The 26718-nt window shown below is 36.9% G+C and overlaps 2 protein-coding genes across 2 annotated transcripts; both read right to left on the minus strand.

Annotated features, from left to right (window-relative positions):
- Positions 1 to 7168: 7168 nt before the first annotated feature.
- On the minus strand, positions 7169 to 16485 carry LOC147862476 (BTB/POZ domain-containing protein). Its single transcript, XM_087320882.1, has 12 exons — positions 16102 to 16485; positions 14238 to 14421; positions 12538 to 12606; positions 12226 to 12324; positions 11495 to 11574; positions 10547 to 11408; positions 9493 to 10178; positions 9299 to 9383; positions 9148 to 9199; positions 7854 to 7903; positions 7694 to 7741; positions 7169 to 7494 (listed from the first exon to the last, which is right to left on the minus strand). Exons 1-12 carry the CDS (start codon positions 16386 to 16388, stop codon positions 7318 to 7320), a joined length of 2679 nt encoding a protein of 892 aa, XP_087177008.1. The 5' UTR covers positions 16389 to 16485; the 3' UTR covers positions 7169 to 7317.
- A 4206-nt stretch (positions 16486 to 20691) lies between these two features.
- LOC147862477 (two-component response regulator ORR21-like) lies at positions 20692 to 26233 on the minus strand. The gene is made up of 6 exons (XM_087320996.1): positions 24853 to 26233; positions 23806 to 23958; positions 23035 to 23376; positions 22636 to 22712; positions 21214 to 22245; positions 20692 to 21132 (listed from the first exon to the last, which is right to left on the minus strand). The coding sequence occupies exons 1-6, from the start codon at positions 25019 to 25021 to the stop codon at positions 21046 to 21048; spliced, it is 1860 nt and encodes a 619-aa protein (XP_087177122.1). The 5' UTR covers positions 25022 to 26233; the 3' UTR covers positions 20692 to 21045.
- Between the last annotated feature and the right edge of the window lie 485 nt (positions 26234 to 26718).

Below are 26718 nucleotides of genomic sequence, written 5' to 3' on the forward strand. Positions count from 1 at the left end.
AGGGTTGCCTTTGGGATTAGCTCTAAAGCGTCGTGAACTAGCAACGGGTAATTGCTTTTTTTGCATTGTTCAAATAGAAGATAATACTTATCGATTTATACAATGTCCGATTGCTTGTCAGATTTGGAGTTACATTTCTTAAATTTGCCAAGTTTTATCGCAGTGTTATTTGACATTTAGACAGTGGGTGTTTGCACAATTTACACAGGTTGACCCAAAATCAGAGATGGAGATTGTTTTTCTATTTATGAGATATTGGGGATTGCGTCATAATTGGAACATGCGCAAAACTTTTTTATTCGATGGTAAACATGGAGTGAAAGCATATCTACGAAAGTTGAAGGGAGTACTAATGTGACAATTTTTTCTTTATTAGAGCAAGTGGAAATTCTTTCCTTGGTGGAGTGTTTGTCTTGCCTATTGGCAATTCAACATGTTCCACTACCCATGTAGTGTAGTTAATGGGTGACCATACTCCATTGTCACACCAATAATAAATAGTGTTTTTTACACACATTTATTAATATAATTGTGTGTTTTCACCAAAAAGAGAGAGAGAGAGAGTATTCACAAGAAAATAATAACTCACAACTAACAAGGGAGAGGAGAAAGTGTTTATCTAGTCACCTTCTCTCTATATTCTTTTACTACATCTACCTCATGGGAAATAGGAGGGAACTTAACTACCTACAAATCATGTGTCATACAAGTTAAATCTTATGAAACATTAGTTATATTACGTAGTGGTGGAGGTGTGTCAACACACTTTGTGGTCTTAGGGTGTATTCACACCATAGGGAAGTTGAGTTTGATTCTCAACACAATATGGTAAGTATTCTATAACACATAATCTCATTCTCAAATAATGCAAGAAGATCCACACACGCTTAAAATGTTTGATGAAAATATGGAGTGATGGACATTTGCAATCTCATAATTTTGATCCATTTTGCTCACTACACAAGTGCATTCAACACCAACACGGTTACAAATGTTTAAGACATGCCATTGCCCTACTAAGGATATTGTATTAGTGGGATAAAGTGTCTCATTCTGTTTTGTCCATGTACAGTTTTCAAGTAATATACTAAGGCGAATTTTTCAAAAAAGAGAGAGTATATTATGGGGATTGTCTTCATATACTAGTGTATGTCATTAAAGGCATATGAATTGAGAAGAAGGCATAATTAGTGAAATACAAGGCAAACATATGATGGGGATTGTCTTCATATACTAGTGTATGTCATCACAGGCATATGAATTGAGAAGAAGGCATAAAAGAAGCAAGCTTATGCGTATAAAATCAAATCTTGTTTTAAGGGTTTTGTTAATTATTGGTTGGACATGCTTGACTTTGTAAAGATCAAGAAGGAATAGAGGTCCTCTCCCTTTCTTGAGTCAATGGGCCTCCACATAAGATGGAACTATTACGTCCCTACTAGGATTCATATATAACATTCTCATATGCAAAATTTTATAACTAACAGAAGGAGTTTTTTTTGTTGGAAAAACGAAGAACGAACAGAGGTTTTCCCTATGCAATATTGAAATTATAGAGGTTTTCCCTTTATATACCTTAATTAAAAAGGTATTGTTAGAATTATCATTATATGCTACTTTATGTAAGGAAAAGCATAATAATCAAGGTGAAAAACGACAAAGAATAGATGAATGTGATGCCCCCTTAGATAAATAGGCAGATTGATAGTCGTCATCTTTGTAAGTTTGTATGACATGGGTGACCACACCATTCACTAAGGTCAACAACGTTAGTTGGACAACTAGACAAGGACATTAAAAGTTTATACCATATATTCTAATAGTTTAAAAATGTTTCCTCTCTTTCTCTTTTCCTTGGTCTTAGTGGGACATTTCATAACATACTCCAATTTTATTTATGTTTCTACACCAAAATTCACTTCATTACATACTCAATATTGTTTTTTGTCATGTTTCAACATCGATTTAAGTTATAGAAAGTTTCAAACCAAAGTTGGTGATCTTTGCTACATCTATGGTTTGTTTTTCTTTGTCCGAAAGAGGCTTGTGATGACCATGGGCGCTGACAGTGAGATGGTAAGTGAAGCTCTATCATTGATGTTTAACTAGGAAAGCAATTATCAATCTATATTGTCTACTTGACAATAATATATTGTCATTTCACATGTGATGATCTCTACCTCATTTATGTATACTCCATAAAGGCTTCTATCTTTAGATCACCTTGAAAGAATACTTCTAACAATGTGGTCATTAATGCATACACTGGCATATTCTTTGGTTGCAGTATCCCTATGAGGATTAATCATTCCAATCTAGAATATTGGTCATAGGCCAATTGAACTGCTCTTTATTATGTGGCATAACTAACAGGCAATGGCCTTGTAATATAAAAGAGATTTTTAAGCTTTCCAACCTATATAAATTGTGACACACTCATGTAAAAAGGGCTTTTTGGTGCCCCAACTTAAATCTATCATTTCGTTATCATTCTTTTACATTCCCATTAGTTAGGAGAGATTTTTACAGAAAGACTATAAAAGATGGCTTATATATAAATGGGGGAATCACCCCCTAGCCGAGTTCAAGAATATGAGACCGCCTATGTATTCTCTCCTACTACTTTTACTTAATGTAAGTAGGTATCTAGAGCTATAAACTAGTGGCAAATATCGACGACCAACATGATCCCAATCCTTTGGGCTTCAACGGAGGGAGAATGGGAGGTGAGTAGGAAACAACGAGCATGCGGGCTGGTAGTTCTAGCTTGGGTCATTTCCTCCGTGCGTCACCATCAATGTGTTCCTTCATTTCTGTCAAAAGCGTAAGCGGGCAGATACCACGTCAAAAGAAATGATTATGTGTGTTCGTGTTATGATGATAGAATATTGCTTAAGAGAGATGATGTAACAATGGTTATTATAACTTTTTACCTCATGACATGAGATTGCCTTGAGTATCGTATATGTACATAAGAGGAACAAAGAGGAAACTTCTATGCCATCTTTGATAATGTATAATCAAGTTTTGAGGGTAACACAATTATAACAGGAAATATTTAATATGGACAAGATGAAAAAGCATCGAATCATGTGGGATCATTGCAACACGAAAGCATCTTGCCAAATATGGTCACTTATTTTTTACCTAGAAGAAACATTCACACTATTTTCTAAGCAACATAATCGAGATGAGGTGTCTTACAACACAATGATTTCTGGGTATGTGCGGAATAATAAAGGTTTTTTAGCTTTGCACAACCATGAAGTATGATATGTGCATGTATTTTAGATGTGGAAACCTGGAAGAAACATTCACTGTCTTGCAGCATAATCCAGAGGTGGTGTCTTACAACGCAATGATTTTGTTGTATGTGCAGAATAATGAAGGTTTTGTTGGGAGACAGGTCCCTCCGGATGGGAAGGGAGAAGAACAATGCCGATGAACAAACTCGGCTGAGGCCAGAGCCGGATGGTGCAGACCCGGTGAGAACCGGATGAGGAGTACCCGGCTACGGAAAGCCGGATGGTGCAGACCCGGTGAAGACCGAATGAGGAGTACCCGGATACGGAGAGCCGGATGTTGCAGACCCGGTGAGAACCGGATGAGGAGTACCCGGCTATGGAGAGCCGGATGCTGCAGACCCGGTGAGGAATGCTCACCGGATGAAGAGACATATTCGTAAATATGTTTTTGAGAGTCCATCGAGGCTATATTTGTAAATAGCCGAAAAGTCATATCAGTATAAATATGACTTAGGGCAAACTTTTAGGTTACTGTTGTTGTTATTCTTGTCTATGCGAGATCAGAGTGCGTAACAGTATACAAAGAGTGAGAGAGAGAGGAAGAGGTCATTGCCTCTGATTGTAACCGTCGCCTGTGGCGAGGATCGTGACCACGAGGTCGTTGCCTCCGTGAACTCACTGTTGTACATTCTAACATAGTGATAGTTTGCAGCCTGTGGGCTGCCATGGTTTTTCCCTTAGTTTGGGTTTTCCACGTAAACATCCTGTGTACCCTTCTCTTCTTTGTGTTGTGTTTTATTTCCCATTTTCTGTGTATGATTCTAAGCTCGGTTGTGGCCGAGCGTTGCGCATAAGGAGCGTTTTAGTTCCCGTTAGGTTTTTCAGCTTTGAAACATTTGAGCAACAAATGTGTGTAGTTGGTTGACCTTATTGATAGCATGTACCTGCTTTGGCAATATAGATAGGGGGAAATTGTGCTCGAATGAAGCTATGAAATTGGATCTTGATACAATAGTAGGATATGCATTGATGTCAAGCATGAATGTTGAAAGTCACATAGTGGAGGCTATATATCTCCCAATTCATCTCTCATTTTTGTAAAATAAGTGGGTTGTATTTTGTAGCAGATATGCTTTTTAAAACTAATGGAAGGATATCTTGTTTAGAAAAAAAAACTTGTCTCAGGGGCGATTGATCACACATCCATCCTATGTGGTAGGTTGATCTTGTCCAAGGGACGTCATAGTTGCACATTGGGATCTTATGAAGAACTTCACAAAAACGTGTGCATTATGAATTGGGAGTGAGACAGTTTAGATAAACCTGGGTCTAGGGATAGAACGCATGCAATATACTTAAGATTCAGGTACATACATGTCAACTTAGGTCCTTGTTAGCTATTTATATGAAAAGATAGCATGCACATTGCAAATGCTATCTTTTCATATATGATTCACATGAAAAGATAACATTTTCAATATTCCTTGTTGGCAATCATCCTATTTTATTAGCCATAATGTTCATTTGGGTAATGTTTCAAGATAATGTGAGAAATAAATATAAAGAAGGTGAAAACAATGAAAGTGGATTGAAAATACAAGTTCAAATTACAAAGAAGATTTAAACAGCAAAAGTCCGTGCTAGATTGTAAACTCAAAGTCTCGATTAAAAGCAAACGTACATCCAAGAGGTTACGTGTCCCTTTACAACCAAAGACACCAATATATTCTTTGAAACAAAGGATTATATTCCACGTACTCATTGCAACTTACATGGACATGGTCTCAATAAAAAAGCCTTTCAATGATAATTTGATGTGTAAAGGAGATATTCCCAGAAAAAGAACAATATAGAATTCCATTTCCTAAACTATTATCACATTCTATATTGAATATATGCTTCCATTAGTTAAGCAATGTACAAAGGATAATTTACAACTCATATCTTACAAGACATCTTGCATGTCGAAGGAAAACAATATTTGTAGATGAAACAACAAAAAAAACAACTCCAAAGCACCACATCATTCGATGTGTATAGCATTACTCGAACACATATTCTCCACGTGAGCCTCATACAAACAGAATTCAGCATAGATGTCCTCCATTCACTCCTCATGGCAGCACCCATCTAGATGTTAGGTACACTTGGAGGGAACAACCACCGTGGTGGTTGATAATTCCACTTTCCTTTACCATCCATTATCTGCAGCATCGACGAACCGCTCCATTTCAGCAAGAAACGAGCTCTGGCTTCTTCATTTGCGTCAAATGGCCCTTGAAGACTTTCAAACTCACCTCGCAACGTAGAAATAAGATTGAACCAGATCATCATTAAATTCTCAGTCAGTGGGGTTCGTTTACCTGCAAAAGTCTCCTTGCACCTAGATACCCACACTTGCCAGACCGTAAGGCCGACCACTAATACCCATATGTCCACGCAACGTTCCTGTAAGAAGAATAAACCTCCTTGCGTTGGTTGCACAGATCCTTGCATCACCTTTAAAGAAGGACTCTTACATGTTTATATGTTTGCGAAATGACATGAAGTATAATTACAAGCTCTTATAATGGCTTAAGATTAAAAATAAACAAAAGACATTGTTACTTACTTCCCAGCTTGAAACTTGTGAAAAATGTCATAATTCGATAAAACATTATAGGTATTCCCATGTCGAATTTCAAGCTTTCCTTGCGATTGAGATATCTCTAGAATCACGTAGATGCCATACAAATCTACTCCGATGAGTCTGTCCTTCTATATTTGGATAGATGGCTTTTTGAATACGTTCTTTCAGAGGAAATTCCTTGGTTCGGACTTCCGCAATTATTTGTTGTGATTCGACGTATTGACCGTTCCTAATCGTAAGTAGACTTTGTGCGGGAATGGTGAAGCTTTGTAGATTACTACGACTCTTAATGAGGATGAGTAGTTCATTCCTCCATGTCCACATGTTGCTTTATATAAGAGAATGCATATGCTTTTCCACTAAAGCCTTTCCTTGCTCTTTGCCATGCAATACCAATTTGGATGCTAACAACGTGATGATGATGACCCAATCCATGGGATACTTTGCTCTAGTGTGAACTTGTCTTATTTATAGAGCCCTATGTCATCATCAACAAATCTTATTTTTTGTGCTCCATGCCATCATTAATAAGTTTGCAAGATTTTACATACCCATGGTTGGCCTTGGCGATACACAAGGCATCAAAAATGTTTCTTATGGACAAAGCAATTTGATTGATGATGATTCATCCATCTTTGATGCGTGAATCTAAATTGTCAATCGTGTTCCAGCATTTCAGCAAGATAATTTTGTTATCTTCACATGAATTCAATGTTTCCTCATTCAACTAATAGCTAATTGTCTCTCACATGTGGACTAATTTCTATCCTTTTAATTTAACAGAAAGTATTGACCCCAAGTTATTTAGACAAAGAAACAAAATCTAAACATGTTCATTAGAAAGATCATATTGCTGAAAGTGCATCATAACATAAGGAACATTTACCATGAAAAATTAACCCTTTTGTAGCTTTTATAACTTGTGGTCAATCAGGCTGTCCTTCCTACTAAATAGAAATGCTTCAATTTAACACAGGCAAGTAGAAGACATTTACCAGATTATAAGAAACTCTAAAATATTTTCTTTTCTTCAAACAAAGGGGAATGAATGACATAAAAATAACTATGTTATTTAACATTAACTGATGGTTAAATCTGTCCCTGATTATACATATGAGCTCCAAATGACATCCCCAAACTGAGCTTGCAAAGGCTTGTTTTATGCGAGTTGAAGTTCCAAAATTACATGATTAACTAACAGATGATCCGCTGCTTTTACTAGCCATAGAACTTTTCCTCAATCCTTGCATCTTTCAAATTGAGGAAACACTACAATCATTATTATACATCCATATACGAAGAGGAATCATAACAATATTACCATCATTAGGAAAATCATACAAAGGTACATAAAAGAAATGGATGTTAAGTTACAAGATGAGAAAGGGAGGAGTCAAACTCCATCGTATATGTCACTTCATAAGAAAGAGTTTTAACCCACACTCAAACTAGCTGAACCACTGCTGCAACTCGCAATGAACCACCTTGTAGAAGGTCTGGAAGTTCATCAAATAAGAAGGCTGTCCGCCAGCCCCAACCTTTCGGTGACTTTGGAAGTAATGTGCCTGCTTGAGTCAAACTGCCAAATATCATCACCTCTCTCTTTGCAGGGCATATCAACTGGAAAAGCAATGAGTATTATTTGCATAATTAGAAGAGATTCCTTTATATTGAAAAAAGAAGAAAAAAATATTCTTGGTCTGAAAAAATGTGATCTAGATTCCAAGCATATATAGATGGCAACTGCTCGCTTTTGTATTTAGCACAAGTGACATTGTTCATACGATACAAAATGCCTGGCAACATCACTAAACCTTACCTGGTATCGAGCAGTAACCTTTTCCCTAGTGTCTGTGTATAGGGAAACCTGAAAGGGAAGAAAACGCTTTTCAGAGACAAGCATAAAAATACCAGCCTTTATTCCAAACACATGTGGTTTTGGTATATCTTGTGGCACCCTCTCTAGATTCCAGACTTACTTTTCGATGGACATCCATATTTTCAGCTCGACGCCTATGAAGGAAAAGACCTGCATTAAGTCAACAGACAAATTAAAAACTAACGTTTGCCCAGTACTTGTAAGCATGCATTAAGATTTCTTGTAAATGGAGCACTTCTCCAAATTCTGCTGTGATGAACTTTTGATCCACAGAATGAAGAGATAATCAAACATAAGAAGAGGGACGCAAAATAAAGACTCTCCATTACAAGATGATCTTTGAATCATGAGCTCACATAAGGGATGTCTGTATCCATATCTTGGACGAACCTTAGACCTGGCACTGAGCCTCACAAGTGGGAGCTTTAGTGTGGTGTTGATGAGAAGCGCAAGGGATTTTGTCGGGAAAAAGAGTTCATAAGTGAATCACTGGATATTTATATCCTTAATTCCATGTCCTGACAGAGCTATGCTTAAAAACACATAATCATCCATGAACCGGGTCCAATGACTAGAGTATCCAGTTTCATCGATTCTTCTAATCTTCTTAAATTTACCTAAACCCAAGAACGTATTTTTCTGGAAGAAACCTTGAACACTTGCATTCTTCTTCTATTTCTCATCAGCATTTTTTTGGTGGGATTGCCTTAGATTTCTCCTATTAAACAAGAAAAACGTTTTTATATAATTTAATATTTTTTTAATTTTCTGATTTATGTCAGCGATGTACAGTCTTGTTTTCAGAACTGTACTAACTCCTAAAAGAATATTTTGTACACTGAATGGGATCCTTGGACACAATTCCCACTCAGCATTAAATACGTATTTATGAGGCCATGACTTAGCTGACCCATCAGGATTTAAGGCTCTTCTTCTACGAGCATATCCTATCTATCGTGAACAGCATGTGTGTGAGTATGTGCACTCCAACCTTGTAAATTTTTTTATAAGCAGTGGGCTTTTGTTTTGCAAACAGCTTTTGCTTTCTTTAATCTCTCTTGTGTATTAAACCCTCAGTTCCGATTGGGAGTCTCAAACATGCAAGTATGGCAACAGTTTAAACTTTTTGGCATACATGAAACATCCATTTATGGGCATGGAATTATGTTTTGCGATCTCGGACTGAACCAAGCATGGATGGATATACAGTTCTCAGATGACCAAGTATGCGATCTATTTTTATTCAACAAGACCCGGGATAAATTTTCCCTTACAGTGTCATATAAGGCCAGTTTTCTCCTAGGCATATCTTGCATCATTTAGTAAAAGCAGGGATACCCATCATTTGGTATATGTATGCTGGCAATATCATACAATGATAATTTTCAACTTACCGAGTGTTCGACGACCTTGTGGATCTTCATCGTGGAAAGCTTGGACACTGATCTGAAACATGAATATAATAAAAATGGGAACAGTTAGCCTTTCAGAAGTCCTTTAAAAGATATGCAACTGATAACTATTGCAGTTATACTTCATACTAACCTTCCAAAGTGATCCAGCATAAAATGATTCAGCAGAGTGTTTTGACTGACCATCAGCAAGTCGATGGACATTCTCGAATTCCACACTGAAATAGCGAAATAAATTCTTTATAATTTCTTTCTGAGATCTCTTTCATTCAATGGTATTCAGTAAATTGAATTTAGACTCGAGAAAGAAAACAGAAAATTAGATACCCAAAGCGAAAAGGAGGAAAGGTCCTCAAAGGAGTTTCTAAATCAAGAGAAATTGAGTCACTTGATTCCCAGTCTTCACCCCATGCTTGTTCTGATTCTACATTTTGAGAGGTATGGCCAGGGCTTTCAATTGCTCTGCTAGTTTCTCCCATCACCCGTCCAAATTGATCATCCATGTTTCCAGACTGATTACAATGCATTGGAGCATTACCATTTCCACCTTGTGTAAGGCTAACAACAGTGGGCAAACCATCAGCCGAATTAGCAGGCATTCCCATGGTATTCAAATCAATCCTTGCATCCGATTGATCATTTCCAGTGCTTGGTTGATTTGGACGATTTCCGAATCCAGTAAATGGGATCCTTGTGAACATAAAGCGCGATGGAGACCATGTACCTCCTGGAGGACCAAATGTTGATCCACGACCAATGCCAGCTAATCCATCAACAGGACCCCGGACATGTACTCTAGCTTGCACTGGTGCAATGTTGCCAACACCTGTTTGCATATCAATATGAAAACCAGCAGCAGCTGGATTCCTATCCTGATCTTCCCGATAAAAATTTGAAGGTATTCTACAGTTAGAATAGCTGTATGACTGCTTGCAAGTGCAGGATGTCGCAAACAAACTACATGTTTTGCATGTTTCTGAGGCAATTGTAAGCACATGCTGCTTGAGGAGTGTCTGTTTACACAAGTTAAACGTTAATATACCTCATCTCAATAGAAAAGCCAAATTTAGAGCATCGAAAACTGCAAAATACCCTGATTTTTTCTGATTTTCCCAAATGCCCCTTGATCCTTGGTCAACCCCTGAAAGAGCAATTACAGGTGCTATTTGAGCAAGTATTCAATCGAGCGATCCTGACTTTCTCAATCATTTGTGCTATTTCAGTATGGTATGGTTCCTTCATCTCTTATTTATCCCTTTCAAGGATTGATCAAGGGTGTTTCTGAAGTAAAGAAAAACTCAGGAGCGTTTCGGGAAAATGAAGAAAGATCCAGAGGTATTTTGGAGATTTTCTATGTAAGATAAAACATCATTCAACCTACTTGCAGCCAGAGTCCATCAGAAACAGCTTTACAAGGGAAGCCTAGTTCCTCTAGTCGAGCTCTGACATGTAATAATTCATCGAATCCCATGTGACAATACAATACACCTCCACCTTCAAACACACCTATGAAAGCTTCCCAATCTTCAGGGTTAGCCCATCCTGACTGATTTACATAGGCCTTCAAACGTCTTCTTCCAACCAACCTTCCACCCCAAGAGAGTCCAGAAAATGGTAGCACTTCCCTAGGCCAGTCACTTTGTGAGTATCTTCCAGCAGTGTTGCTTGAACCTTGGCTACTGGAGCAATTCTGTGGTTGATCCCTAAAGCTCACCGTTGAATAGCAATTCACAGGAGCAACAAAGTAATCACTTTCTTGCCCATCATGGCTAGAGCAAGCCTCTCCACGTGTGCCTGTTTGCATATTTTTCCTGGTTTCTCTTAATGGGGTGCATATATTCCCTACCTCCACCTCAATTTGAGATTTACTAGGTGATCCTGGCTTCTCACTTCTATAAACACACAGCATACCTGAAACTTGTCTAGGGTCATATTCTTGATTCCCTTTCATGCTAGAGTCAACCTCATTACAGAAATCTACAACTGCGTCTGCTAAATCTAATACTATGTTTTGGATTGCATGTGCATCATCACAAGCGCCTGCCTTTTTTTTCAAGGTTTTCGGTAACTTTGATGTTGATTTCATTCTATCTTCAACAAAACATTCATACTCTTTGGGCTGGATAGAGTAAAATGAATGTGGATCCCCACCATTCACAACTACAGTACCAGATAGTGATTGGGGCGGATCAATCTCAAACAATGTGCCCCTTGAAATAAGCACACTAAGAGCCAGCTCAAACCTGGTCAAGTTTCGACACAATTATCAGATTGAATTTATGCACGCCCATAGAAACTGAGTTATTAGAAAAAATGTTTCTGGCTGAACCTTTTCTCTTCGTTAGTCACCCAGAGTTCATCTGAAGTCAACAATGTGCGTAAAGTTTGTATTGAAAGCTTCGGAAGAATCTGATATCACGTAACGCACAAATAATACTGTAATGATTGTCAATATCAGGTATAATACAACCAGAAAATAAAATTGAAACCTATTGTATTTAGTTCTGCATGACTTGCTAGCTGCAATTAAGAATATCTGCAAAATATATGGAGGAAGTTCTTCATTTCAGCTTTGGTGAAGATCATATCAATACACTCCCGATATTTAGAGTTGGGGGACAACTAATCGTATAATATACAATCTTGATGTTGTTCAGATTGAGTACTTGATATGTGCAGGGAAAACCTAATACTGGGAAGTTATTGTAAGACCTAATAACAGCATAAGAAAGTAGCTGAGAGAAGTACTCTCCACATAACATTCATTTCAAGTTGTGCTTTTAGCTACTGGGACATACATTTAGACTTCCGCAGCTATTTAATATATGAGAAAAGCTCCATAATACTCCGATTTTTTCTTTATTTCCCAACAAATGCCCACACATTTTCATGGTTTTTTGTTAAATGTACTTCAGAATACCAAAAACTTAGTGGTATAAGAGGAAATAAAGGAAAACTTGAGAGTATTTAAGATTTTACTCTCTTTGTATTATATTTTCATATATTACAACTTTATGGTTTTGAATCCACCCAAATAAACTTCCAAAAACATCCACGTACTTCTTTCAGTTCAACAGCACCTCCTCGACATAGATATCCCCAACAAGCTTTCCGCACTCGTTCTCCATATATACCATAGTCTTGGCTTTCTGCAAATGCCTGTCAAACACAAGTAGAGCTTGATATTGAGAAAACTCCTCACTTTGAAAGTTTTGAATAGAAGAGCAAACAAAACTAAATATTCTTTCACAAGTATAAATTCAAGTTCCAAGTCGCAAATATTAGTAATTAAACAAAATCAGGGAAAATATGAAAAAAACATAGTAATACAATGAAACTTTTTTGTATTTCAAACTACTTCAATGTGATCACCTGATAAGATAGAAAATTGTCGGTCCATATCTCTGAGATAATGAATTCAGTACAAATTGCACAAAGATCCTGCAAATTGAGTTCAATTCCAATTAGTTAACATACAAAATCCTGGACTCTGAAAAATTTGCATGTGAAACTTATATTTATCAGTTTGAAAAAAACAATGCCTTAATGAGGCCAAAATAGTCAGACCAAAAATTATATTTCACAGCATGTGTATGCCTATCTCAACCTCTAACTGATGTGACAATGTCCTGATCTGCCCTATTACACTGCAAAGTGCATAAAATAGATGTGAGATAATTTTTCTTCTGATTCCATCCCTCGATCGCACAGTTGGCAGATCTGTTCTTCCAAAGATGTACATCTTACCCATCTCAATTTCTAACTTATGTGGCCCTCAATAGCTTTATCACATAGTGGAGAACATTAAAATAGTAAATATAAACAGCACAATGATAAATCGATCATATGACGTGTAAAAGGAGTGTTTTACAGTGGGCCATCTTCCTACTAAGAGGTGTTGTGGGGCTGGTCCACGCTCTTTCATCATCCAGTACTCAATAGCTCTATCACATGGTGGAGAACATTAAAAATTAGAGGTGTATAAATATAAAAGGCACAATGATAATCAATTATGTGACATGTAAAAGGAGTGCTTAACACTGGACCCTCTTCCTACTAAAAGATGTTGTGGGGCTGATCCACGCTCCTTCGTCATCCAGTACTCAATAGCTCTATCACATTGTGGAGAACATTAAAAAGTAGATGTGTATAAATATAAAAGGCACAATGATAAATCAATCATGTGACGTGTAAAAGGACTGTTTTACAGTGGGCCATCTTCCTACTAAGAGGTATTGTGGGGCTGATCCATTGTCTCTGAGCATCCAATTTAATGATATCAGTTCAGATGACCTATACTTCTCCACTTCGGTCATCGGTCATGTTTAGATATGGACAATCCAAGTTATACTGGAAAGCGGGTAGTATGTTTACACTTCTGCCACAAACTCTTGCATCATTCTTGCATATTATCCAATTTAATGATATCAATTTGGATCACCCCATTCCTTTCCACTTTGTCCATATTTAGACGCAATCCAGACCATATTGGAATGGGGGTACTGCATTTATACTCATGCCATTTTATTGGAATGAGCAAGTTGTTTTCATGACATAAGTGCCAACCTAAAGTACCTTTGTTAAGGAGCTCCCATAATTATTCAATTTCTTTAGAATTACAAAAATTCATGCAACTTCCTAGAAATAACTTTAATGACAACTTGATAATAGATCAGATTACATGATATGCACCTAAAACTAACAAGGGGGTGTCACATGTGTAGCCATAGAGACTAGAAACTGCTCTCCGTACTCGGTATGAAAATATTAAGACTAAGGTTTTCGAACTTCCTAGAAAGACAAACATTATAATCTTCTAGAATCTATAAATGATACCACAATTTTTCTTCTAGTAACAAGATGGATATTGTTAACTCTTGGGTCTTAGCAGCCACATTGTGTGCTGAAAATGGGTTCCTGTGAGCTCGCTGATTTCAGAACAATCACAAACTGACTTTACTCAAGTTTAGCACATGAAATGAACTAATATTTGTCACATGATAAACTAATAGCACAACATTTTTTCACAACAACAAATAGCAGAAAATTGTAGACAAAAGAAATAAAGATACCCGTAAATCAAGAAAGGACGCTGCTGCTAAAACTCTGAAAGCATTCCCATCATTTAACTTAGGTTGATGTCCATATAAATATGCCAGGGCAATGCCAACTGCCTCTCCATTGACATTTTCATCATCAATATGAAGAGTTATTTCCGGTGCACCAGCTTCTTTCCATGGACCTTGGAGCATGTTCCTGCATAGAAAAAATATATCATATAGCAACTATAGATGTCTATTTTTTCTGATATCAGTTACCCAACAGCCATGCACAGTGACCCACCAAAAATACAGTTTTGTACTACGAGAAAACCGAACTGCAAGAGAAGAGAGGATGAGGCAATGGTATGAATAGGTAAGTATTTCCAGAATCTTTGGCTATTTGGAAGGAACACAAACGCATCATTTGGAAGGGCTTGTATATGAAATAACAAGGTTGACATCTGTTTAATGGCGATTTCTTTGATCCATACAACATTTTAGGGAGGAAAAAACCAGGTATCTTAATGTATAAAACTTTCCAGATTGCACATAACAGATTCTTTCAGCAACAAGTGATCTATAAACCATTTTAGGCTCAAATAATAGATTTCATAATCTATAAGCCTTTTAAAGGAAAAAAAATGATTATTGATCAATTATTTCCACCAGCATATTATCTATTGCCCCTTTTAGGAAGAAAATAAACACACTCCTTACTCTTATAAGCATTTTCAGGCTGTAAAATGACATGTTTCTTTGATCTATAATTCCTTTTAGACATCAAGTACCGTATCACTCAGCCGCAAATGAGCTATTAACCATTGTAGGCAGCAAATAACCAAAAAATGTTAGCATTACCAGAAAACTGAGACAGATTATATCAATAAGCCCATTTAGACACCTAAAAGAGCAAACAAATTTCTTTCAACTATAGGCCACAACAAATAGTTTTCTTGAGCCACAAGTCAATTTGAAGTCATTCTAGGCAGAAACTGACAGTGACCTTCAGCCACACTTGATTTATAATCCCTTTTAGGCATCAGGAGACATGTGTATATTAGAGATTATATTATATACGTTTCATATAGATTTCTTTGATCTAACTTCTTAGTCATCAAACAGCAGTATTTGGAAGCATTTATCTACAAAATACGGTTTTGGAATGTATTTTGGACAAACTTCTTTAATCCAAAAGCCTTTGTAAGCAGTGAACAACAGATTATTAATGTCTAATCCCTTTTTAGGTATCAAGATATCAGATTTCTTCAGCCAAATTTTGATATATATGTCCTTGTGAATAAAGAAGTAGCTGATTTTTAAGAAATATATAAGATATTTCAGGTGGCAGAATAAACAACAGATTTCTTAATCAATAGACGGTTTTATGCATCAACCTACCAGAGCCAGAATTCAACTCATAAGCTCTTGTAAACAGATAATCAACTGATTTCCAATCATTCTATCAGCTCTTTAGTGCAGCGAAAACAACTAAAGTCCTTTTTAGACACTAAAATAGCAGATTTCTTCAGCCAAAGTTCGATCTATAAGCCCTTGAAAACAGAAAAAACAACTGATATCTAAATCTATAAGAGGGATGTTAAAAAACAGAACTTGATCAATAACGAAACAACATATTTTGTTAAATCTATAACCCCTTTAAGCATCAAAACAGCATATTTACTAATCTATAATCCTTTGTAGTAAGCATCAAAACAACAGATTCCTTACTGTACAATCCCATTGAAGCATCGAAACAACAGATTTCTAAATTTATGCTCTCTTTTGAACTTCAAAATAAAAGAATTCTTCAACCGAAGTTCGATGGATAACCTCTCCAAGAAGAACAGAAAGAACAAAAGGCAAAGGAAAACTTTATGCTAATGGCAGTTTCCACCTGAAAACAGAGCTACGAGAGAGGATGAGACGGTGCAGGGAATAAGAAGACCCCATGGCGTGGAGCAGGATGTCTGAAAAAGAACCAGAATTCCATCCTTCTGTTTGTACGTGTTCACAGAGGGAAGAAAGGTTGCTACAATCCAACGTACGATTCTCTTCGCTGCTTTCTTCGTCGGATATTGCCGAAGAAGATGATGCAGAAGCGAGTGTTAGCACAGCATTGTTGCTTGCCATCAGTCTCTGTGAGGCAGAAAGATGTGGCTTCATCGATCCATCTGATCGCATATTTTGGATAGATTTTCCGTGTATGTATGTTATAGAATTTCCGACAGATTCTTCTATCTTTCTCTCTTTCTTCGTGATGATGGGGATGGAGGCAATGGGGATGGGGATGTGGATGAAGAACGAACAATGAACAATGAACAATGAACAACGAAAGGGGTGCTAGGGATAGATCGCTGGTCTTGATCGACGCTAGGGTTTCCTGCGATTTGACAGTAGTCAGGTGGGGTTTGGCGATGGCGAAGAAGAAGAAGAAGAATGGTGATGATGGTGGTTTATGATATTTATGACGATACCCCTGTCCTACCATTCATGAGATTACTCAGAAAAAAATACCCCTCCCTCTTCTCCCACCATGGAAGGGCTACCCACATACATTGCATACATCCACTCTTCATCATGCCATGCTCCTCCTCTCTCTCGTTCCCTCTTCCTATTCTACTCGTGGCGATGGCAATGGCAATGGTGATGGCGATGGTGATAGTGATAGTGATAGTGATCGTCAAAGTGATAGTGATAGTGATAGTGGTGGTGATGGTGATGGTGGTGGCAGAGTAGAGTTGTCATTGAGGATATTTATCAAATACCCTTAACATTTAGATCATATAATGTAGAGAGAAAGAGTGTGAGATAGATAGACAAGATAAAGAGGAAGAAGAAAAAGATTGAGCATATTAACGTCTCTAAAGAGGCAAGTGTGGCCAAAAGACCAGAACAATATACATCAGAAATGGAATTTAACGAACACTAAATAAATATAAGAAAGGCACTGATTGTATTGTTCTGCATACAATTGATGCTTCCCAATTATGACTCTTATTTGTTTGTGTAGCATGTGCCTTGTTCTTCTCTCCAGTGGTGTGGATATCGTCTAGCCTTGAGGTGTTCAATTCTCGCCAAGGCAAGCCAAACTACCTCTTGTGTACTCCGTTTGGACCTAAGCGAGATGCAGGACATGAGGTATGCATACAATTGAAGTTAAGGTCAATGCTCATGTGTTGTTCTCGTTAGTTTACAAGTGACAAGTGCCTACCATTCATTCTTATCGATGCATGCTTCTAAAGTCCAATGATATAGATCCAAAAACTTTTAGACATCAAATTGTAGAACATTCAACATTGTACAATAGTTCGAAGTCAAACCCCTCTTAAAATAGGCATGGGAAATACATTTGAGAAAGTTTGCTTGGATCTAGGGCAACGACCCTCGAGGGATTGGTGACGGGTGTATTGCTTGAAGGATTGCTATTTTGATCGAATCACTTTATCTCTTCAATTTTAATTTAGGGTATTTGAAAGAAATTCACTTCTTTGTGGCATTTCAATGGACAATCCATTGATATTGTCTATTGTGGGCAAATTGGCAAACAAGTAGTAGGTACGCTTCTTCATTTAGGTGTCAAGCTTTTGTTGATATTCTTGGGCTTTTCCTCTCTATGGTCCATATATACAATTCTTTACGTTTCTTTGACATACCCATTACACACACTTAACACATCCTTAATATAGCACAGTCACTAATGACACCTAATCATTGCCCCAACACCATTAGCCATTTGAGAGCATTTTCACCTCTGAGAATAAGACAAGATAACGAATCGTTCCTATATACCATCAACCGAAACTAATTGTTATCAATACCATTAATTAAAATCAATAAATATCAATTGCTTTAAACTAATCACTTCTTGTACCAATCGTTAAAACTAACCATTGCCATTACCATGAACTTAAATTAATGGCACTAAGAATACTTCTAACATAAATAATTAGTTTTATACCATGAACATCATCCCTTAATATTGCAATTATGTTAAATATAAACCCCTATAATACTCAACAAGAAAGCAATCTACGTTATGATTGGGACCTATGCTCATTATAAAGCTTAAGTTAATGTACTACAAGGTATTATGTGGGGGGATATGTTGACAATATGGTGATTTTATATCACATAGGTTATAATACTTCACAAGGATTTTTAAATTAAGATATGAAATTTGTTTCTCGGAAAACATATGCAAACTAGTCGATTTCTAAAGTAACGAATCATACATAAATCATTTGATGGTCTCATTTATTCATTCCCAATTGCATCCAATTGGTGGACAAACATGTTTTCTAATTTTCTTGATCGGCATTCACAAGTAGGTAAGTATAGGTACTTATATGCACAATGCAAGATATGACATGCATTTATCCACCCTTCCTCAAAAACAGTGACTAGGTGCACCGTGCATGTGGGTTTCACTCAATCACAATATTGCAGCTAAAACCCAAAGTGTTAAAATGGAGCATGCTCTAAGAGCTAATAATACCCCTCTTCTAGGGGTATCATACCTATAATCTTCTATGCACGATTAATCCTATCAAATATCATATTTGATACATGGGAGGTTTAACATTTTTGGTAATACATAAAACCTTTTCTTGCTCTACATCAAAGGTAGCATGGCTAAATGTAGCCATCTCAATGCCTAACAAAGTTGAATTTGTTGGCATGTAGTAAATCAACTTCATTCATTGTATACAGACAAGTGGATGTATAGGGATGTTCCACTCATCAAAATCCAGCTTACATGTGCAAGTGACTTACACAACATGGGTAAGCTCTTTCAATTTGGAAATGATGTGCATATACTTCATTTGAATTCCCCCCTATGGTTCAGCCACATGTTGCACAATTTATAGTGAAACAGAAGCACCTCAATAACCATTACCTAACTCACTCTCATTTTATAAAAAACGAGGCTTTTTAAGCTGTGTTACTTCTAGACATAAATTGGAATTCCAACTATTATTCGTAGATAGTTGACATGGTCCGTTGTCATTGTTCCATCTTGTAGATCATCAAATATGTATTCAAGGCATGAATTTCTTAAATGCCATTTTCTTGTTATCTTGATAATTTAAGCATAATTCCCTATAAACCAACATGGAATTTAGCATCCTATATTGTAACTTGTAAGGCATAAGATATTGAATTGCATGTTGTGTTCACACCTTCATTTTGTGTGTGTTGTCTGTTCCATTTCCCACGTTGGTAATGTGTGCCTAGAGCTTTCCAGACCCACCAACATGGAATTTAGCATCCTATATTGTAACTTGTAAGGCATAAGATATTGAATTGCATGTTGTGTTCACACCTTCATTTTGTGTGTGTTGTCTGTTCCATTTCCCACCCTGGTAATGTGTGCCTAGAGCTATCCAGACTCATCTCTTTCAAAATAGTGATGATGTTCCATGGGCATTCAATGCACGAACTACATGCCAATGCTTCCAAGTTTCTTTTATGAGATACACAAGAATTAATCTACTAAAGTCCATGCACACAACACAACTAGACTTGTGGAGTTCTCACTCGAATGTGTCTACTAGCAACATAACCTTCATTAATTTGAAGAAATGACAAGTTCACATGCACCTAAGTAGTTAGTTGTACAATAGGCTCATTACTAAGGAATGTTGACATATAATTAGGTTTTCCCTATATACATAGGAAAGGCTAATTATGAGTATGATGTTGTCAAGGTGATACACATATTGATCCTATTGGGGTGAGATAAATAAAAAGAAAGGAAATGAGTGATTTAAGGTTTTCTTTCGAGAATGTTTGAGCAAGCACAACAATACCCCCTCTCCAAAGAGGGTATCTCATTTGAGTGTTCTCCACTAACATATAATTATTATATTCAAAATACAATGGTTTGTCGTGATAATGTTTGGTTTTTCAGGATGGGTGGCATTGTTGCCAAGCATATACAAACTAGATTCTTAAAGACTCTTAAGAGCCCCTACACAGTATTTTCAGATGCTTGATCAATTATAAGATGCTTTTGACTCTCTCACAACATTGTGTCGTATTTTACATCACAAGTGACAACATGCACTAATTAAATGTCATCTTCATAATGGCACAACGGACATTGACATACCCTTAGAATAGTACTTTAAAGTGCAAAGAAATTGATTCTAAACCCACTCACATCTGCTTTTAGAGTAAAATGCCAACATATGTTATAGAAGAATTTCTTCCTAAAGAAACTTATTCAGCTGCGATCATTTTATGCACAACACAAGGGGGGGCACAAACTAAATGGTGTCACGCGTATTGTGATGTCCAAATAAAACATTGTTTTACACTGTTCACTTTGGCATTTTGCCATTGATGTAGATAATTCAAAAGTTACATTACACTCCAAAAAAATATTTACCTGCAAACGACGCCCTCTTACAATGTATATTGTAATTTGTAACATTTACATAAATACCAGCAATTAATATTTTTGACAGTTATAACGCATATATGGTTACAATATATGTGCTTAATTCGCACTGTGAACCTCATTGCCTTTATACATATAACACTAGCATTATGTATCCCAAATATGTTCACAGTAGAAAGAAAAAGAATGTCCATGCACAGCTGTGTGTATCTTATCTGTTAAATGTAAGAAAGTTAACCATGGAAAAGAAGACGAAAATGTGTCCATAATGAGGATAGAGCATCAACTATCTAAAGATTGACCAGATGCACAACCCATGAGATTCGATCAATGAGCAACAAATTCCACTCCATCGATGCTTTTGAATATAGATATATATATTCCAGATTCGAGGCTAGCTATAATCAATTCAAAGAATATCTATCTATAGATAGATTACTTTGCATACATGTTATTGTTGTCCAAAGCATAACCTTGAGCTACTAGATCTCGCTCGGACAGGCCCATCACCTCGTGTTGTTGCTGCAAAAAAAGCAAATTTCGTTAGCAATACTCCAAATCTTTTGCAAAACCCAACAGTAATTTCATCCATCCTCCAAGTACCTGGTTTATGTAGCTTGACAACAGATCATCTATGGCTGCAGCTGAAAATGATCCTGACAACCCATTAACTTGAGGTTTTAAGTCCACAGCCCAGTTTGATCCTTTCTCTTGCAGTCCCCCTCCAACTTCCATAGCTGGATTGTTTGAAAGGGGGAGGTTCTGAATGTATTGTGAATTTGAGACCGATGTAATCCTCTGTCCACAAGGTTGATTGTATCCAGTATCATTCCATTCTTGCCAATTGTCCAATCCTGAACCTAATCTAGTCGAGAGAATGCTGTTCGATGATGCTGCTTGCAAATTGGAGTCATTGGAATCAAATAAAAGATGGTTTTGCCCAGGGATGTTTATGCTTATCTCATTCCCATGAGAAATAGATGTAGCTAGTATATTCGACGTCATCGATGTCATCGGAATGCTATAAATTCCGATATCGGATGATGAATGATAAACTCTAGAAGAATCCGGTTCAACAGTAGAAGCGAGCTCACAACATGATCCCAAATGAGGTGGTGGTGCATTAATGGTTACTTGACTTGGTGTTAGAGAACTCATCCTGCCAGACAATACCTTCTGCCCATTAGCATCTGTATCTGATAACATACCAGCAGAAATTTGTGAACTATTCTGTTGAAGCATTTGCATCATTAAATGATTGTTGGTATGAGCCAACATCCCGCCATCATTGGCAGTTTGTCCAGATGCTTTTGGTATAGAAGGTAACCTATTGTTGTGACTCTTGTCAAAGAAAGCTAATTGACCCGCATTGATTGTTGAACTATTAAGTAAACCATGGGGTATTTTTCCAACAGAGATGCTATTATTGGAACCATGAAGTGCTGCAATCTGTCCAAGTAGATGGTTTTTTGAACTTTTCCTATCTAGTAGACCTGTCTGGAGGGATGACGCCATTGCTTGTGTTGGAAAATGAGTTTGAAAATCCCCAAGCCCTAGATATCTTTCATCCATGGAGCCAAATTTTGTTTGTTGATGGGGAGGTCCACTTAGCCTCTTCAAGTATAAGCGATATTTCTGTAATCATGACCAAAAATTCATTCATGATCTTAGCCAGCACATAGACAAACTCATCTTACAACATCGACAAGTTAACACTTAAAATTAATTCACATTATCCTGGACTGTAAAACCAATTAATGAAAATGTAAAATCTACTTCATTCAAAGCTATAATGCAAAATCAACCATTAACAAGTCAATCTCAAGAATCATCTATTATTATGGAGGGGCAAGATGATGATTCTAGAACGTGAACATAAATCCATAAATGCACAATCCATATTAAAAAGAAGAAGGCATGATGAGTCGCCGAAGAATGCTCTGAATCCATTGAAATGAATGCACAGAATGCCGTTCAATGCAATGTGCAAAAATATTTACGTGGAAATAAAAATACTTCACAAACCTGCAAATGACTGGCAACGTTTTCCCTCGTCAAACCTCGAACATCCATCAGTTCCAAGATTCGTTTCGGAACAGCTTCTGTACAAACATAAAGTAACATTACAAGTCACCCTCGCACTCTCTCACATATGCACAGAAGAAAGGGTTTCTAAGCGTATGTTTACATATTAGCAACATCTAGAAGGGTACAACGATAAACCCTAAACAACAGATTTAGAGGTAAAGATAGCTTCAATGATAAAGCCTAAACCACAGATTGACTGCCTTCTGGTCATTAAACTTCCACAGATAACTTTCTAGTCGAAGTGTTACATCTATCTCTTGTTTCAAATGCATATACTGACAAAGATATAAACATTCCATCTACAATATGCAAATAGAGATAATAAAGGAAGCTTACTATCAATTCCTAGTTGGTCCACAGCACTGACAAATTTTTGGTGTAAATCGACAGACCATACTACTCTCTGTTTCTTTGAAGAAGATGGGTCCTCATTTTCTACTTCGGCCTCATCTTCTTCCTCCAGTGCATCCTTCCTCTTTTTGGAACACTTCAACGAATCACTCCCATGGTTATCTCCCCCGTCATTCACCCTATTCCTCCCGTCATCTTTTCTCTTCCTGACCACATGCTGCCAAATTACTTTCAGTTCCTCGATCCTTACGGGCTTCAACAAGTAATCACATGCTCCATGCTTGATTCCTTTCATTACCGCATTTGTTTCTCCATTGGCAGACAACACTGTTCAAACAATGTCCAATATATTTTGCATTAAGAGGGAAATTTTTACATGTTACTGCTGAGGCCCACACAATAAATATTGAATATATATGTGAATAATATTCAATATATTTTGTATTCAAATTGCATTTTTCCAAGTTTCCACTCAAGTTCAAAATCTCCACAAATATACATATCCAAACAATGTTCAATACATATTGTATCCCGTGCATTTTAGGTCAAATAATATGCAATGTATGTTCAAACCAATACTTGAATATGGTTTACATTTTATATTGAAGGGGTTTTTCAAGTTCCTACTGAGGGTTTTCTTTCCATCTTAAGTACAAATCACTGTGCATTAGTAATACCGATGAAGGTATTTTTCCATCTTAAGAACAAATCATGACAATTGTATATTTGAATACCCATGAAGCAAAGGTAACTTACTGATCACGGGAAGGTCCATTTCTAGACCCACAAGCTCAAGTAGTTTGAAGCCATCCATATCTGGCATGTGGACATCACTGATGACCACATCAAAACCATCTTTATTTTCTCGCAGGATTTTGAGAGCATCAGCTGCTCTCTCACATGTTGTTACTGCATATATACACATTTAGAAAAACCTTAGAAAAACCATTTTATAGATGAAAACAAGTGAGCAAGGGGTATAGTTATAGTCTTCTTTAGAGACCATCAATGATCGGCCAACCCCTTGGGGTTCATTCCAAGAACTCATCGAACAAATTTAAACCTTAAGCCATAGAAAAAACATGTGAAACAGGAAGATACTTATATACTTGACACAGTTGTAGAGACACTATCAAAAACACTGTTGGATTCATTTCAAGAGTGCCTCAACACAAATGTGAAACATAGAGAATATTGAAAATCAAACCTAGCCATAGTATATCAAACAAACCTTAGAGGACTATAGAATATTAAATAACAAAATACCCTTGGTTTCATCTTAATAAGGCCTCAAAACAAACAGAGCAAAAAAACCCTTGGAGGACTATAGAATATCAAATAACAAGTAACCCCTTAATTTCATCTTAATAAGGCCTCAAAATAAGCATATAAACAGAGCGACAATGAAAAAGAGTTCCTACTTTCATCACAATACTTCACTCAAAATTCTTTTCTAAGATGGCCATCCAGAGTGCATTTTCTTTTCTACGTAAATTGCAAAGACAAATTTCAATCACATAAAACAGACGGGGAGAGAGAGAGAGAGAGAGATCTATATACATATACACATTACAATTCTAGAAACCATATAAAAACATAAATTTATTGTATTTGTTCCTTTCTTGTTTTGCATAAAGTCCTCTTATTTCTACATAAGCACCTACAACATAAGATAAGGATATAAATATGGCTAGATATACACAGAGAAATTAGCTTCAAAACCTTCTTATAACATAATTTTTTTATTTGTTTTCCAGCCTAATTGCAAAAACATAAGGATTAAGTGTGCATTTGTATGTGTACCTTTGTAGTGGCACTGTTGTAGCATCTTTCCAAGAATGAGCAAACACACACGATCGTCATCAACTGCCAAGACACGCAATCCAGCAGGAAACACCTCCGTTTCTTCTCTGAATTTCTCGTTCATTTTTTTACCGTGGGTTAACAAGGCTAACTCCGTCTCAGCTCCCATAATTGCTCATTAAAGTTAAAGAAACCTTTTGATATGAGGTCAAGAAGAAACGAGACTGAAGATATATGTTACATGTGTAGATAGAAGTATTAATTCTTGATATGACGCACAAATGATCAGATAAGAAGGTTTTAAGCTGAAGCCTGAATCTAATCAATGTGGGCATTCAAGCATAAAAGCCTCATATTGATGAGGATGTGAGGAAATTTGAACTAAAGAGTCCAAATGATGATGATGATTTAGAGAGAGATAGAGGGAGGGATCATAATGCTCTTTGACGTGGCTAGTAAATTATATCAAGCTTTAATGGTGAAATAAATAAAAAGGCAGTAAAGAAAGAGATGAATGAATGAGGGAAAAGCACACAACAGGTGGAGAATGGGGCTCACTATCAGGAAGTGGTGGTTAAAGAGCAAAAAGAAAAAAGCAAACGCAACAGAAAGGACCATGTATATATTTAGACGCAATAATGGAGGAATAGAAGACAAAAAAGAACACAAAAACAAAAGTACAAAAGTTGGGTGGCACCTGAGAAGGACAAAACCCTAAAAAAGGTTCTCTATATCTCTGTCTCTCTTTGTCGCAGACAAACCCCTAAAGCAATATCCCTGTATCTCTAAAACCCTAAATTTTGATCTCTTCGTAAAGGAAACAAACCCTTATAAAAGGAAAACTCTGTGCGCCTCTATAATCCGAGAAAGTTTATCTCCTTATCTCAGGAGGCAACACTAAAAATGATGTTTCTGTCTCCCTAAAAACCCTAAAAAGGGAACCTTTCTTCATTCTGTTTCACCGAAAGACCCCCACTCTTTCGGTTTCAGAAAAACCCCATCAGAATGATCCTTCTATCACTATCATTGTCGCTCTTTCTTGTCTGTTTCAACTGCGCGAGACAAGAACCATAAAAAAATAATCATTCTGTCACTTTCACTGTCTCTCCTTCTCTGTCTATTTCATAGGGGAAGGCAAGACACTCAAAATCATATCTGTTTCTGTCTCTGTATACCTCTGTCTCTCTCTCACTCTCTCGACGGAGGAACCAAAAACCGAATTATTGGTAATCCTCTCTATCTATCTACCTATCTCTCTGTCTCTTTCTCGACTTAGACATGAAAACCCTAATTGTCTTCCTTTTCTCTCAATCGAGAACCAAAACAAAACAAAAACTCAATTCTGTCTCCTCCACTCTCAATTCTCAATCTCTCTCGATTCAGAGAACGAAAACCCTGTGATTGTATCCCCTCAACCGAGAACAGAGAGAATCCCTACAAATCAAAATGCTCTGCCGCGTTTTCTGTTTTCCTCGCTCGCATCAGCGTGGGAGAAACCAGAAACCCTAAAAACAATCAGTTACCGGAAACCCTAAAACTATTAGTTTTTGTGGGTGTGCTACTACTTAAATGAAATGAAAATGATTGAAGAAGAAGAAGATGATGATGATGATAATGATGATGAAAGAGTTACATGTTTTTTTGGGTCGCTTGTCTTCTTGGCTTCCCAAACGGCCAATTCTGCCTATGTGGTCTCTTTGATGATACCATACATACATACATACATACACACACACACATACATACATACATACACACACACATACATACATACATACACACACACATACATACATACATAATATGAGTGGAGTGCCTTTGTAATGTAACAACAAGTCGACATTATTAATGCCAAAGATTGATTGA

Source organism: Azolla caroliniana, unplaced genomic scaffold, assembly GCF_043228905.1.
Source record: "Azolla caroliniana isolate FFs.n. ecotype wild unplaced genomic scaffold, voAzoCaro1.0.p SCAF_6, whole genome shotgun sequence".
Taxonomy (NCBI): Eukaryota; Viridiplantae; Streptophyta; class Polypodiopsida; order Salviniales; family Salviniaceae; genus Azolla; species Azolla caroliniana.